At 42.1% G+C, this 16,268-nt stretch overlaps 1 protein-coding gene across 1 annotated transcript in view; it reads left to right on the top strand.

Annotated features, from left to right (window-relative positions):
• The window catches only part of BACE2 (beta-secretase 2), a 59,689-nt gene that overhangs the window by 29,310 nt on the left and 14,111 nt on the right, over window positions 1–16,268 (top strand). Inside the window, exons 3-7 of the mRNA XM_059465997.1 lie at window positions 4,804–5,020; window positions 7,030–7,158; window positions 8,411–8,545; window positions 11,288–11,389; window positions 15,663–15,812. Coding sequence (XP_059321980.1) covers window positions 4,804–5,020; window positions 7,030–7,158; window positions 8,411–8,545; window positions 11,288–11,389; window positions 15,663–15,812 — 733 coding nt within the window. The remainder of the gene's footprint in view (window positions 1–4,803; window positions 5,021–7,029; window positions 7,159–8,410; window positions 8,546–11,287; window positions 11,390–15,662; window positions 15,813–16,268) is intronic.

The following is a 16,268-nucleotide window of genomic DNA, read 5'->3' as shown; positions in this document are numbered from 1 at the left end:
CCATTTCCATGATGGAATTCCTCCTGGAGTCCAGCCTGAGCCTCTCTCAGCACAGCTGGTGTGTGTCCTTTTGTCCTGTTGCTGTTGCATGGGAGAAGAGCCTGACTCTCACCTGGCTGCCTGCCAGGGCCTTGTAAAGGGTGGGAAAGTCTCTCCTGAGCCTCCTTCTGTCCAGACTGTGGAGTTTTTCCTCCACTCACAACCCCTGGGGCTCTGCTTGTCACGAGTCAATGGCTCCTTTGGGCCCAGGGGTGCGGCCCACCTTCAGCCCACACCATGGCTGGCTTGTTCAGCCCCACACCCTCAGCTTCCAAATGGCAATGCCATGGGAGCTGGTGTCCAAAGCCTGACAGGAGCCAAGATGTGCTACAGCCACGGTTCTCCTCATCTGTGCCTCCAGTCCTGATCTAGAGGGGAGTGAGATGGGTCAGGTGTGATGTGGCTGTGACTCCATGACTGTCCTTCACATGCTTGGAAACAGATTCCAGGAGCTTTTATCTGAGACTTCTCCTGACTGAAGGTGCAGCCCAGTCACTGCTACTTCCTTGGTGCTGCTGTTTGTCTCTTTTTGAGACTGGCTTACAGTAGACTTTGCCCAGCAGTCAGAACACCTTCCCTGGCACTGTGATTTAAACCCTGATGGCAACTCAGCCCCACACGGCCACTCCTCCACCAAAACCCCAAACATTTCTCCCTTCTTCCCCCAGCTGTATCTGCTGAGGTGTGGGATATCCCTGGGGTCACCTGGCTGTGTCCCCTCCCACATTCTCGTGCAAACCAAGCCTGGCAGTGCTGGGGTGGGGTGAGAGGGAGAAAAGGCCTCGACTCTGTGCAAGAGCTGCTCAGCAATAACAAAAACATTTCTATATTTCAGCTCTGTTTCCAGCACAAATCCAAAACACAGCCTGTGCTAGCTGCTGTGAAGAAAATTAACTCCATCCCCAGCCCAAAGCAGCACGCTTGGCTGTCATGATTTTGAGGGATGGTAAACAAGGGGCATTGATACCACATCAGCTGGATCTGTAAAATTACCCAAGAGTGACCTTTGCCCACGTGTAAATGAGAAAAACAACCTGTGGGCACTTGTATTCCTTCCTAGGAAGAACACTTGAGATTAGATAAAGGGGTTTCCTCTCATCTGGTAATCAGTCCTGCAGTTTTTCCCTATTTGTCATGGAGTGCTTCTGATGTCTTAAACTGCAAGTTGAAGACAAGGGGGGGAAGAAAGATTAGTAATTTGTTAAATCAATGGGTTATGAGTTATAGATGTGTGCTTATTAGAATATTCATGTTGTGTTGCAGAGAGTGATGGGGCTTAATTTCCTGGTGCCACACTCTTAGTTTAATTTTATTCAGATGATCAAAATCAGAAATTGATTCTATGATTCTTTTTTGACTGAAATTGAGGGGGGTGCATGGGAGAGGCATTGTCTTTGTTTCAAAGGAGCCAGAGAGTGTGTTTTTCAGGAAGAATCCTCCTGGAGCAATTCCAGAACTAACTTGTTAAACTATGTTGTGTATCACATAATCTATGTGATATAATCCTGCTGTTTAATTATCTGCCTCTTTCTTTACAAAGTGAGTAAAGCTGTTACCACGCACTCTTTTACAACTTGGGCTTTTGAGTGGCTCTGACAAACCTTTGCTGTAAAAAGTTCTGAGTTTGCTGTGATAATCATGCTCTATAAGTCACCATGATGTATAAGGTTTTGCAAAATTACCTGATTTGTCCTGATCTGAAAAGAAATCACTGTGTTTGTTTCTCATGCTGTTGAAAATAACAAGTGGTTTTGTTGAGTACTCTACTTATGATAAAAGAGCTACTTAAACAGACAAATAAAGGGATTTTTACATTTGAACCCAAGTGATCGGTGATGGCTCTGCAGCAGTATGTAAATCTGACATGCTCAGGGCTTTCAGTATTCAGGAACAGTATTCCGTTTTATTTCAGTAAATAAATAAAAAGTACTACTGCTTCACTATCTGAAGCTTCAAAAGCAAGCTGCTCAAGAGTTGATCTTTCCAAGAGATAGGGAGGTAAGAGAAATACAGGCAATAAATTGAGGTAATACAATAAGTTATACACCATCAAACAAAAGAAACTTGTTTGCTGCCTTTTGCTGCTTGTTTTGCTGCTTTTGCAGTGTAATCCTGCCAGGATGGTTGTGTGCACTGTACAGGTTGTGGCTTGGGGTGAATTATAAAAAAAATTATAAAAAAAATTTTTTGTGGAAGCCCTGCAGATTAGACAGGACTTCTTGGCTATAAATCAATAATTTCTGTTGTATTTTCATGTTTGCTTTGTCTTAAAGTTGTTTGGTGAGGTCAGTGTTAGGCAGGGCTTCGTGCACATGGGGGATTTGCTGTTGCCACGTTGAGCTTGCTGCAATAGGGATTGTGACATGAGAAATAAGATTTTGGTTGTGTTTTGTTCTGTGCTGTGTGCTGGTAATGAGGATTAACTCTGCAAGAGGAAATTACCCCATTGCTGGTTTGCTCAGCTGGGGCTCCAGATCCATGTGAGGTTTGAGGACCAATTTCTGGTGGCTGCTTTGGAGAGAAGATAGGGATGGGAAGGAGAGGGAGAAAGGAGTAGGATCCCTACAGGACCGTGATCTAGGAGTCCTTATTCCTTGCCTCTTTCTACTTTGTCCTGCTGGAAGATGTGAATTTCTTCTTTCCTCATCACAGCCAAAACAGCTTGTTTGTAATTTTCTTTCCTGTGCTGTGTGTTTGTTTGACAACACTCAGCCCATGAATTACAACTAGTCTCTAGTTTTGACCTCTAAAGTTTTCTTCCTTTAGATCAGTGAGGTGGAAAGGTGAAAAAACCCTGTGGCTGATTAACTGCAAGAGGATGGGGAAGTGGTTTTGCAGAACAGAATACAATTTACTGCAAGATCCCTCCCCATGTTACCCATTTTGCTCCTTGAAGGCAGTAATAAAGTCTCCTCTTCAATATGACATTTGTGAACATTACAGATGAGATGAGTGTGTTTATATCTGTTTCTACAGGTGGGGAAGCTGAGGCACAAATGGTGAGGAAGCAGGAAAGGTCAGCAGCTGTGCTGGAAAGTGAATCCAGTCTTTCTGTGTCCTGGTCCAGAGCTCTTCCTACTTCTGGAAGAAGAGCTGTGTGCTGCTGTTCTAGTCATGCACTGCTGCTATTTGCAGATTTGCTTCACTTTATTCTCCCAGCACTCAATTTTCTCTCTGATTTCAGATGTTTCCTCTTCTGCTGCTCAGCCAGGCACTTTTCTCCATGAAGAAAAGCATTCTCCCTTTCATTTATTGCCCCCGCAGTTTCCCTTATGCTGCTAATTATTCAGACTCTATTTTGATTTATAAAATGTCCTGCCAGTGTCACAGAGGTGTTCTGAGGACCCTGCCTGAGCAGAGATGTTCCTTTGTGTGTCACACAAGTGCAGAATCACACAGAAGCAGTGGAAGTGATCAGGTGCAGGTATTACTGCTATTACCTGGAATTTCTGCATTTTGAAATATTATCTCATATGTTTCTGCTGCCTTGGATGTTAACCCTTGAAGGTTTAAGTCTTGGGACTGTCGAGAACTGCTTAGGGATAGAGCCTGGCCTCCTGCCTTGGAAGAGTCAGTTGCATGGTCCACATGGCCAAAGTGTTCCTCAGGAGAAGCTGTTTGAATTATGGGACTTGTCCATGTTTCCATCTGAAGCTTGCTCCTCATAATAATGAAAATTATTCATTAATTTTCCAAATTCATGCTGGTGAGCTCAGGCACAGGGCCTGTGAAGCCACTTCATTGGCTGTTAGATTAAAGCTGGATTGATCAAGGTATCTGCGCCTGATAAACCTTTGCCCTTTCTATTGTTCTACACACATGTAAAGATGCTGTTATAAATTTATTTCACACTTTCCCCCCCCCCAAATTTACTTCCCTAAAAGCTGTGAAAAGTCTTTTGAGATGAGCTGAGTGTGATCATCTGTCTCTCCAAAAGAGGAAGCTGTGTGCCAAGGAGAGGATCCAAAGTAAATTGTGAGGGATCTAGAACTTTTGAAGCTCTTCAGTAGAGATGTGTGTGGGATATAACAAAACTTGTGGATTACGGGTCTTTAAAATTAAAAATCTATTGAAGATTTTACTGCTTTTAAAGCATTTTAAACAGAATTCAGTTCCTCCTTTTGCTTGCCATACCTACCTGCTCCTTTGCCTTTTCTTCCCTGGTCTAGAAAAAATTGGTTCCTTTTCTCCTCCAAGTCAGTGAATCATTTGTTAATAATATCAAATTCTACTTACTTCCTCACAGATAGGTCAAACTGCAGATTTAGGAAACCTCTGTCTTACTGCTGGTACTCACAATAACATTCCAATTTACCCAAAAGAGATCTTTTAGAAATATTAATGAAGTATTAGTCTACAACTATTCAGTTAGCTTTGCATTTCAAGTTCAGATTTGAATTCAGCAGCTTTCCATTTTCTAGTGCCATTTGATACATTCCTTCTCCAGTTAAAAAGTTGCTTCTATGGACCAGTCTGAGTCAGGGACACTGCACTAGGTGATAAAATATTTTATTTATTTTTTTAAAAAACACATTGTGAAGAACTGAGTTATTGATGGCTTCTGGATAAAAATGGGGCTTTGACTTTTGGGGTTTTTAATTTCTGCTTTTTCCTTATTTTAGGAGCAGTATGAATACATATTTTGCATACTTAATTTACCTTTTTTTTCCCCCCCTCTCTGGGCAAAATTGAGTTGGAATATATTCTGTTGTCTTGCATTGTAAATGAACAGCCCGTGCATCAGCGTGTCCTTTCCTTTTAAAGGTCAAGCACATACAGATCTCAAGGGGTGGAGGTGACAGTGAAGTACAGCCAAGGCAGCTGGACTGGAGTGCTGGGCACAGATGTCATCACCATGCCCAAAGGACTCTATGGCAGCTACACCATCAACATTGCCACCATCCTGGAGTCAGAGAACTTCTTCCTGCCAGGGGTCAAGTGGCACGGGATCCTGGGCCTTGCCTACGATGCCTTAGCCAAGGTAAACCATCCCTTCCTCCCTAAGGACAATAAATGGAATAATCATAGAATATTATTATATAATATATAAATAGAAAGGTGTTAAAATCAAGCCAGCAGATGATCTGTCAGCATTAGGCTCCACCCTTCCAGCCACTCCTTCCTGCAGATCTTCTGCCTTTGTTCCAGAAAGAATAAATTGGGTTGTGGTGGTACCACAGCTCCATGTGAGGATTTTGGCTTTTTTGGTGATTGAAATGCTGCTTTTAGCTTCTCAGGAATGAATAATCTTTTACAGAGTTTGTAGTACCAGAGTGTGGTTGTGGGATGTGTGTGGAGGGAGGTTTTAGAGCTCTGAGGATACTTCTGAAAACTGGTCCAAGGCAAAGTCCTCAGCAGTTCATTCTAGGACATTCTCTGTTCATTAGTAAAAGTTGAGGTGTGCTAGGGTACCAGCTGTGGGTTTCTCTGGGTCTGGATTGAAGGCACCTGAGATGGTGTTTCATGTTCAGATTCAGGTGTTTATTATTTCTTATCAGTAAAACAGTCTCACTGCTGTGAGTTCAGCAGCTTTTCATTACAGGCACAAAATGCCCAACAATCTCTTGTTCAAGGACTTTTAAGACTGAACTATCCAATGAAGAACTGGCACCTGGATTATTTTCCCTTTTAACCCAATAACTGATCCCAAAGAGCTGCAATGGGGACTTTTCTGCCCAATTACAAAATGCCACCCAAACCCATGGAGAAGGAGGAAGAAGAAGCATGAAGAAGAAACCCAGGACAGCACCCTGTGCCCTCCATCTTGCTTCCATCCACAACATACTAAAATCTCTAAACCCTCAATGTCTCACCAAGTGATGCACCTACACTGCTCTCTATAATCTATTTCACACTTTTGTGGATTCTGGTCTATCCTGAAGTCTGGGAAACTTTCTCCATGGATGAGGGTCAGAGTCAGTGCTGCCCTGGGGGTCAGGGCACCCCAGAGCAGACACAGAAATATTCCCAGTGCCCTGGGCTTCCACAGAGGTGGATGGATAATTTCAGAACAAATATTAGCCACAGTATTTCCAGGAACACAGAACCAAGCACATCCTGCTCCTCTGGAGGCAGGAAATTCAGGCAGACGATTCAATTAAAACCTGAAGTTAATAATCCAAATGTATAACCTTAAAATCTAAAACTGAAAACGTGATTGGAAAAAGACAAAGTTACCATTTGCAACTTTCACATCCCAAAGTGAGAAAGGAGAGAAGAAAGAAGGAGAAGGGAAGCTGTTCTCAGACTCTGCTTTGGGCAAGCAGAGTACTCAGGACTTTTGTTCTTCCCTTCTTCCAAGGCATTCAGGGTTGTTGGCTTCTGAGGCTGCTCTGGGCTTTGTGCAGTGAGAGCACTTGGCCCCTCTGACCTCCCTGCACACCAATCTGAGTTAGAGGGAAGTTGCAGCACTCCAGGGACTGCAAAGGAAAACAGGACCTGCAGTGTCTGGCCAGCACCCAGCTGGAGAGAAAGTGCTTGGGAATGAAGTTATTTAAGAGAAAAGAGAGGAAATTTGGGCCACTCAACTCAAAGTTCCTTAGAATTCAACAGTGCTGAAAAACTGAAAATCTTGACTTTAAAATTCTGCTTTTTAACCATGGGAAGGATTGAAAGGCAAGAGTGTTCTAACAACACAAAGATCTTCCCAAACAGAAATTATCAGTGAGAGTTTCTGCCAAGCTCAAACTCTGTTTGAGTTTGGAAACTGCAATTGAACATTACTCCTGTGTTTTAGGGATTTGGTGGCAGCAGCACTGACAGTGGTCAAGAGTAAAAACGTTTTTAAAGAAAACAGAAACAGAAAAATGACAGATATTGGGGTTTTAATGGCTTATTATGTCTAGAACTTTCATCAGCTGCTTGTCAGAAATTCAATTTACTCATGAAAAGTGGCCTTGTTTGAATGATTTGCTGATTTCTGCGAAGTAACTTTCAAACGAACCCTAAAATTCTTTTTTTTTGTTTGTTTTGCTTTTCACCACCTTGAAGCCTTCCAGTTCTGTGGAGACATTCTTTGATTCCCTCGTGAGGCAGGCAAAGATCCCCAACATTTTCTCCCTGCAAATGTGTGGTGCTGGACTCCCTGTTTCTGGAAGTGGTACCAACGGAGGTAGTCTTGTGGGTATCTGTCAATAGGAGAGGGAAAATGTATCTCTGTTCATCTCTCTCCCTCTTTTCTCTGACTATCCTGCTTCTGCCAAATTTAGTGTTTAAAGATATTTTCGTATTTTAAATGTGTTTTGTATTTTTTTAAAGAAAAGCTAAGCCCCTAGGCAAAATTTTTGTTATTTATTTTCATTCTCAATTCTATTTTTTCCTCTCTCAAGTTTGAGTAAACTTTCATCTTTTAACAAAGAAAAACGTGAATGTTGTGGTGTTTCCTCAGGGCAGATTCTGCTATATTTCTCAAACTGAGTAGTCCCTTATGCAGCTGATAAATTTGTTCAATCTCATCAAAATGCTACAGTATTTTTGTTTTATGTGATGTGAAAAGGGGGAGAGGAATCAAGGGTCTTTTATTTTTTTCTTTTTTTTTTTTTTTTGTCAACAACATATTAAAGGGAAGAATCTGTAGATCAGATCTCCTGCTGGCTGTTACTCTGGGAAGTCTTTCCATCATCTTCAGTGGGACCATGAATTGGCCCATGAATTCTGTATCTGGAATTGGGAGATGGAATAACTGTTCCCACATGATGCTGGAATAAACATCTCAGCACAGGAGCTGATCACAAACACTTATTTTGAGGAGAATTCTTATATTGTAAATGTTTTTTGTATAACTGAAGACCAAGAGAGAACTTTCTTTAGTTCAGAGTCAGAGCATCCACAAACACTCCCAGCCCTCCTCAGCATAGGTTTTGATGGAAGCTAAAAGTGGTAGCAGTGACAGGATGAGATTCCATTTTGGATGTGTGTAAGAAAAAATAAAATCTTTTTAGGCAGTATTAAAGTTTTTATGATCTGATAAAACAAATTATTCACATGTAAGTTTATTATTCTGTCCCATTTTTATACATTGCCTAGATTTATCCACTGAAGATGCTGGTTTTAAAATTAAAACAGAGGAGTTTTCATAATAGAATCAGTGTGAGGTTGTAGATAAAAATAATTTGGCTGATAATTTGGCCCAGTGTGGGAATTCTGTTTGAAGAACAGTCTGTTTAATGTTTCTTACTGCTCTGTTATTGACAGAGAACTTGACACCAAAATCCTAACAAATGGTGCTAAATTAAAACTTTGATGCCCCTGAGTATCACAAATTAAACATCCCCCTTTTTGTGTGCACTTGCCCCAAAACTAAACATGTGACTTCTTGTAAAACTAGACATGTGACTTCTTTTAAATTGACTTTTTTTCTCCTGTCCCTTAGGTGCTGGGTGGAATTGAGCCCAGCCTGTACACAGGGGACATCTGGTACACACCCATCAAGGAGGAGTGGTACTACCAGGTGGAAATCCTCAGGCTGGAGGTGGGGGGACAGAACCTCCAGCTGGACTGCAGAGAGGTACTGGCCCTGGGATGTGAAATGCAAGTTGGGCTGAGGGGAAAAAAACCAAAAAACTGATTGGTCAGTTTTGTCTTGGCAAGCAGATGTGCTTTGCAGTGTCCTGAGAACTGAATTAAAGCAATTCTGGTCAAACAAGGGAAACGGGAGGGTTTGGGTTGACCCTGTAGAGCTGTCTGAGCTCACAGCTCATGATGGCAGTGGACAGGAGTCACCCTGGGTTGCTTCCTGAACTTCTCATCCTAGGCTGCCTTTTTTATTTTATGTTCTTGTTCTTCTTTTATTCTTATGTAAAAATCAACTTTTGCTCTCTTGAGGCTGGCGGTTATTATTCCTGATGGATAAGCTTTCTGTTTCTGTTAGGAATAATGTTCTGCTGTATCTAGATCAGTCTAATGAGGCTGTGCTCTTGCAATTTTTATTCCAAATGCATTTCTTTTTTTTTTTTTTTTTTTGTGGAGGTTATATGTGTATGTTTGTGCTTTATCTCTTTCTTACTCTTGCTTGTTGGTATTCATGTTTTGAGTTTAGTTCTGTATTTTTTATGCCCCAATTTCTTTAGACATCCTAATTTCATTCTACACTGATGCTCTTAGTTGGAGATCAATGGGATGTGATAAGTTTAAAGTTTTTATAGTTCGTATAAATTAAGTGAAATTCATTATTTCAGTATTACATGTGCATAAATATTGCATTCCCATGCAAAATATTGAAATCATATTGCCATATCAATTATTTAAAATGAGTCACAGCACCTTTCAACTCAACAAGCAGAACAAGGTCTATTTAAATGCCTCTCTCTATTGTGCAGTTAGGAAAGCAAAACCACTGGTCCCTTAAAACAAATGTTTGCTTTTCTTTCTTGCCTTAAAAAACAGCCAGCATGTTTTTTGAAGGGGAGCCCTTCAGTGCTTTAATACATGCAGTTGCCAGAAAACAACTCGCTGAAAAATTCAGCGGTGTGTCAGGAAGGTTTCCTGTAATTGTTGCTCTTTTCTGAGCCAGGGGTTGCTCTCACTGCTGCAGAAGGATCAAAGGAGACCTTCCCACAGAAATTCCAGAGAAATTCAGAGGAAGAGCAGTGAAACAGGAGCAGCATGCAGAGGATGCATGATTCACTCTGGGATGAGGAGCTCTGTGCCCTCTCTCCTCTCTGTTGTTTCATAGGAAATGGAACATTTTGGTTTCACAGCCATCACCAGGGACTGCTCCTTTCCTTTCCATGCCAGGGAAAAGCTGTCCCCTTGGTCCAGTGCTGGGAATGTGTCCAGGACTCCAGCACAGCTAAATATTAACCAGCAAAGCCAAGAAGGCAAGACCAGGTGCTCAGTATCCCTGTGAGCAATCCCACTACTCCCAGATTTTTGCACAGGTTTATATCAATGGTCAACCCTTATAACTGCTTTTGGTTTTTTTCCCCCAAGGGTGGTAAAAATACATTTTTTCCATGTATTCCAGGATGCCAGTGATTGTGTATTTTGTGGTACAAACCTGTTAAAATGGACTCCAAAAGGCCTTGGCATTTCTTTCCACTCTTTAGAAGTATTCCCAAGTGTGTAATAAATTATTTCCTGTTTGCTTTTCTGTCAGTTCTGTATGGCAGCCCCATAGCAGCTCTTTCAAAAAAAAGTGGAAATAACTGTCAAGAGTTACTTTTTTCTGACTTTTTTTGGTGGGTTTTATTTTTGTCACTGCCCTAAAGGGACTCCATGTGACTTGATAACATCCAAACCAGTGTATTTAAATTTCACTTGCTGTTTGACCTCTTCTTAAGTAGCTTAGGCTGTATATCATCCTGTGTCTTATGATTATGCCATAAACATCTCACAGCTCAGTTATATTAATCCTTCTGCCTAAGCTGGCAGCAAATGTAGTTAATGCAAATAGCTGCCACTGCTACTTGCTTCCCCCCCCCCCCGACATTTAATCATAGTTTTTAAGGAGTTCATGAAAAAGGATTTACCCTTTTAAAAGTTTATACCTCATTGACTGTACCTGAAGTTTGCTGAGGTCTCTTAATTTTAGGGTTGAACAGCATTACAGTAATAAGAGAGGTGTTTGCTCTCTTATGGGTGGTTTTTTATGCAGATTTTAAGGCAGCAAGACAAACTTCAAGTTTCTTTGTATTTGTTGGTTTGGTTTTTTTTGTGTTTTAGGGGTTTTCTGCAGTCAAGGGATAAAGGTGTGACATTTCTACTCTTGAACCAGTACAGATGTGTAATGAGACCTAATTTTTTCTGCTTATTCTTATATTAGATATGCCAGCCAATAAAAGAGGATGCTGTGTTTAAACTAGAGCTGTTCTCATGCTAGCAGAGACCCTGATTCAGTGCTTGGAATCTGCATCAGGGTGTTTAACACCTCTCTGCTGAATATCAAAGTGGTTTTGCTCCCTCTGAGAGGGGCCAGAATCCACTTTTTCACAGCAGTGAGGCCATTTGCACCAGCTGTGGTGACACAGTAATTTCCTGACCGGTGCAGATAAACCCACTCTTGTGTCTAGGCTGATAGTATCTGATAGTATCTTGCTTTTTTTTGCCTTTTTTTTTTTTTTTTTTTCCTCTCAGATTTCACTGGAATTGAAGCTGTCAGCTGGAGAGAGCTGCTGACAAGTATGACATGCAGTTCTGGGAAGGCAGCTGCCAAAAAGGAGCAGCTTTGTTCTGCTCAGGAGACACTGGGATCTGCATTACAGTAACTACAGCTTACAACTTCTCTCTCTTTTTTCTCTCCCCTGCCCAGTACAATGCTGATAAAGCCATAGTAGACAGTGGAACCACTCTGCTTCGACTGCCAGAGAAAGTCTTCAGTGCTGTGGTGCAGGCAATAGCTCGCACATCCCTGGTAAGAAAATGTCGTGAGACCTGCTTAGAAATGTGAAATTCCAGTTCAAGGATCACAGGGGCTTTGAAAGGGGTGTCAGCTGTGCTGCCTGGCTTGCAAGTCATGGTTTTACACCTGAGGGGAGCAGAAATTTCCCTTGTCTAGCCCTGTTAATAAGGCAGAAATTACTTTAGTGGAAAGGGAGAGGTGGAAAAAAAAGGGAGGGCACAAGTGTGACAGTGTTCACAGGGGTTCTTGGATGAGGGATGAGACAAGAATGTTGACTCCATGTTTCAGAAGGCTTGATTTATTATTTTATTATATATATTACATTAAAACTATACTGAAAGAATAGAAGAAAAGGTTTCATCAGAAGGCTGGCTAAGAATAGAAAGGAATGATAACAAAGCTTCTGTCTCAGTCTTGGACACAGAGTCCAAGCCAGCTGGCTGTGATTGGCCATTAATTAGAAACAACCACATGAGGCCAATCACAGATGCACCTGTTGCATTCCACACCAGCAGATAACCATTGTTTACATTTTGTTCCTGAGGCCTCCCAGCTTCTCAGGAGGAGAAATCCTAAGGAAAGGATTTTTTCATGAGAAGATATTTGTGACACACAAGTGCAGACAAGAAGTGTGAGTGTGGAAATGCATCAGAAATAGGGCAAAAATGGTGTATTTTATTCTAAGTATTTCAGAAACACAGACATAATCCCCATTGCTCTGATTCAAAGTATTAAGAGTGCAAAACTCAGTCTTTTCATTCAAAACAGAGTGTTTGTAAAGTGGGAGAACCTGCTGCTGCAAGCAGTTCCTTTCCAAGTATAATTCTTAGTGCTGTCTAGAATAAATGCCATTCATTAGGATTATTCATATCAATAAAGCTGCTTTTGACCTTCATTATTGAATTATTTATGTTCAAAAGCATCTTTCTTTGGGAACAGAGTGGGCTTTAGCAGTAGGGCCAGGGGATGGTGGAGTTCTCTGTGTGCAGAGTGGCTGAGGCAGCATTTTCTGCTTAATAAAAACTATTCATAAATTTCTGTTCAATACAAGCAACAGCACCAAGGAGGTTAAAGAGGAAGAATAAACACCAGCTATTTCAGTGTGAACAAACTTGATATTTTTGTCATGGGCACACAATCAGCCAGTGGTTGTTGATGCAAATCACAGGGAACACAGTAAAGCAGCTTCCCCAAAGACAGTGTTTGCCTGTGTGCTGATAATTCAAGATTGAGATCCTTTTTCCTGCTTGATGGAGAGCAGAGATTTGGCATGAAGTGTCCTTCACTGCCTGCAGATGTCCAGGATCTGAAATAAATGTACCAGTTACGAGTTCTCCTCTTTGCACAACACTCAAATGTTGGCCGGAACAATTTCAGTCCCTGGGGGGAGAACTGAGAGAATCCAGCCCAGGAACTCTTGTAATGTCACCCTGTGGATAAGGAATCCTCCTGGGGAATGTCACAGTGATCCACACCCCCCTCTGATGCTGTCAGGACATTTGAACTGGGGCCTTCCACCTCCCAAGGAAACAGTGCATAGATCAATAAGGTATTAGAAGGGAAACATTCACTCTACTTAATTTTTTTTTCCTATTAAAAATGCATAAAGCAGCGTTTTTTTCTGAGTTCTTTTTAATCTCTAGGACCCCTTTCCCTCCACACAGCCCAGAATTTACCTTGACAGCTCAAAACAAAGGAGATAGTCTGCTAAATAAGAAAAGTAGTTATGGGGTGCAGGGATGGGATTCCAGCTGTGTAGGAGCAATGTCAGGAAAATGGGTATTTTCAGCAATTGTACTGCAGCTCTGTGCTTCTAGCAGGAGATGTACCACTGAAAAAAACAATAAAATAATCTGCTGTGGTCAGACACACTTTTCTGACCACAGGTGAGCCAGGTTAACAAGTTCCTGCTCCTCATAGCTTGTTATGAGCACCCAGCCAGGTGTTATTTCCCCCTCAGACAAACTGGGATAACTGTGTGTGACACATTTCTTTATTCAGCTCAGTTCAAAAACAAGGCTGTGAGCTCTTCAGTGGTGCAGATGGGTTTTTTAAACTTAAATTATCTGGACTGAAGGCTTTCAGGGAGCAGCTGTCATGATGCAGTTTGGTGTTGAAGGGTGGTGATTTTGGCAGATACTACACCTACTACACCTCACTGAGCTGAGGTCAGGACAGCAGGAATACAATGTTCAATTAAAAAGTTAAACACAGGAAGGCTCAGATAATCCTAAAATCTTTATTTTAACAGCCTTTTGGGGATCATGCACTCAAATCTCCCACCTGCATTGCTGCAGTGTGCAGAAGGAAGGGAAAGAAATGAAGTGCATTAAGCAATCATTCTGGGAAATTAAAGCAGGCCCTTAAAACAGAGCACTTTGTAGGCTTGGCCTGACCTGGCTGGGTGGTACCTTGCAATTTTTCTCAGATCTGCTTTTCAAGACCAAAAGGAAAGAGAGGAGAACTGTATTTCTCAGCAGGTTTGGCCTGGGACTCAGCTGTGAGGGAAGAGTGTTCTGCTCTGTGCCAAGGGATGCCCTTCAGCAGGAGCTGAGAGCTCAGGGTAAAAGGCCTCTCATGGTGGGAAATCTCCTTGTTCACATGAGTCTCTGCTTGTTGAGGCCCAAGAGCAGAGCACCTGGAAATGGGAAGGAGTTGTGGGAACCCAGGACACCCCTCTGGCTGTGCTGAGCAGCCCAGACCCTGCCAGGGGCTCAGAGACCCTGGCACAGAGCCCAAGATGCCCCTGTGGTTCTGATTATGACCCGTGGAGCAAATTACCAACCTTAGATGAAGATCAGCAAGCCACAACAGTTTAGGTAGAATAACAGTGAAGTTATCACGGGGTGGAAAAGTAGATTTTTGGGTTTGTAGAATAGGGATTCAGAGGGGCAAGATGGAGGAATCTGGGCATGACCAGCCTTTCTCCTTCTTCTTCTGGGCCTCCATCTTCTGCTGTCATGTTTGGCACTTTCAGATTGGTTTGGAGTAGAAGCTCACTGTCTAACATAGGTGATAGGTATTGGAAAGTAATTGTAAGCATTGTACACGTAGTTTTTAGTATATAAAGATAACACCGCCCTGGGGCAGGCAGAGTGCCTGGACTGTCCTGCTGGATGGACCACGGCAGGGCAGGAGAAAACTTTTTTATAGATAAGATAGAATAAACAGCCTTGAGACAGAGAAATGAAGAGCCCTGACTCCTTCTTCAAGTGCCAGGCTCAGAAAAGAGACTTTCCAACTCTCCTCAGGGTCACTCTGACCAGCAGAATTCCCAACAGGAGTCTCTGTGCAGCCCTAACAAACCCTTCACTGGCTGGTGTGGCAATGGTGAGGGCCTGCCACCTGTAAAATGCCATATTTTAATGAATGAGCTGATGCTTACAGAATGATCCATCTCACAGATAAATACAAGTGAGCAGAGTGCAGAGGCTGGGTTCCATTATTTCCTTCATCCAGATGGGAGCCTCTGGCTGTGCAGCCTCAGACCAAGTTCCTCCTTTCTGCTGCCTTGTGGGGGAACAAGAACCAGCCAAAGAAATGCAGTAAAATAAGGAAGGGCTTTGCTCAGATCTGGCAGCAGGTCAGCTTCAGGGAGCAGGAACATTGAGCAAGATGTTTGTCTTAGCCAAACAATCTCTGTAGGGGTTGGCTTTTTGTTTTGTTAGTTCCATTGATATGTGTTACAAAATGCTGTTAATCGGTTTTATTTCAAAAGCATGCCAGGTTGTACTGGTAGGGAGTGACAGGGCTTCAGAAGAGACAGAGGGTGTGTTTCTTTCCTTTACAGCAAACCTTGATTCCCTCAGATGCCAGGAGATTTTTGGCTTAGCCCTTGGCTTCAAAGCTCTGAAGCTGTAGGTGCATGAGGAAGGGAGGTGACCTCATTATCTCATGACACATTCACGTGGTTTGTGCTTTGGTTTGTGTTTTTTATAGAATGTAAAATGCAAAACCATTGGTGCTTGGTCAGATGGGAGGGAGGGAGGCAGTAAAATCCCATTGTGGAAGTGATTGCTCAGGGAGGCCACGTGTTCACTGTTGTAGAGGAAATAATGGGACAAAAACAGGGAGGGAAGGGAGAGCTAAAGTTGCTTTTGCCTCTTCCCCCTTCTCCAGGTCATGCTGGGTCATGACACATCTCAGTTTGGGTGTTGGGGTTTGGGTTTTTGCCTTGGTCCTTAAAGAAGCAGCTCAGATTTGTGTTCTGGCAGTGATTCACAAAAACCTATCAAAATAGCTGTAACCTTTAAGCATAATTTTGTTTGGTTGGTTTGTTTTACAGATACAAGAATTCTCCTCTGAATTCTGGACTGGCACACAGCTTGCATGCTGGGATAGAAGTGAAAAACCCTGGTCCTTATTTCCCAAACTCTCCATTTACCTGAGGGATGAAAACTCCAGTAGGTCGTTTCGGATCTCTATCCTACCACAGGTCTCTTTGTTTATTCATCTTTGCATTTATTTTTACTATTATAAAATAGTAAATAGTATTATGAAGCACATGCTCTTAAGAAATAAGAGCTATTTTTAGCATTAACAGAGAACTGGCTTATTGCGTGCAAAGGGAAACCTTTTTTAATCAAATTTTAAAAATCAATTTTTAAATAGGGAAAATAACAAACTTCTCAAACCTAAAAGCAAAAAAGAAAGGGACAAAGCACAGTTTCCCTCTCAGTGCAGTCCATCTAGTTGGGAATGATTTTTTTTCAATTTGTCTGGAAAAACAGGCAACTTTCTGTTTTGTTTTCGTGAGCTTTGGCCACATCAGATGTCAATACAGAATGTCTCTGCTCGTTTTGATCTTCTCGTTTGGGAAAGGGAATTGATTTGTTTCTCGTGGCATTTTGAGTTGGAGCACTTCTTCTGAATATGAAAATCTTGGCAATGA

This window comes from Ammospiza nelsoni, chromosome 2 (genome assembly GCF_027579445.1).
Source record: "Ammospiza nelsoni isolate bAmmNel1 chromosome 2, bAmmNel1.pri, whole genome shotgun sequence".
Classification (NCBI taxonomy): Eukaryota; Metazoa; Chordata; class Aves; order Passeriformes; family Passerellidae; genus Ammospiza; species Ammospiza nelsoni.
The sequence above is the reverse complement of the archived record's forward strand: the minus strand, read 5'-3'. Positions and strand labels throughout refer to the sequence as shown.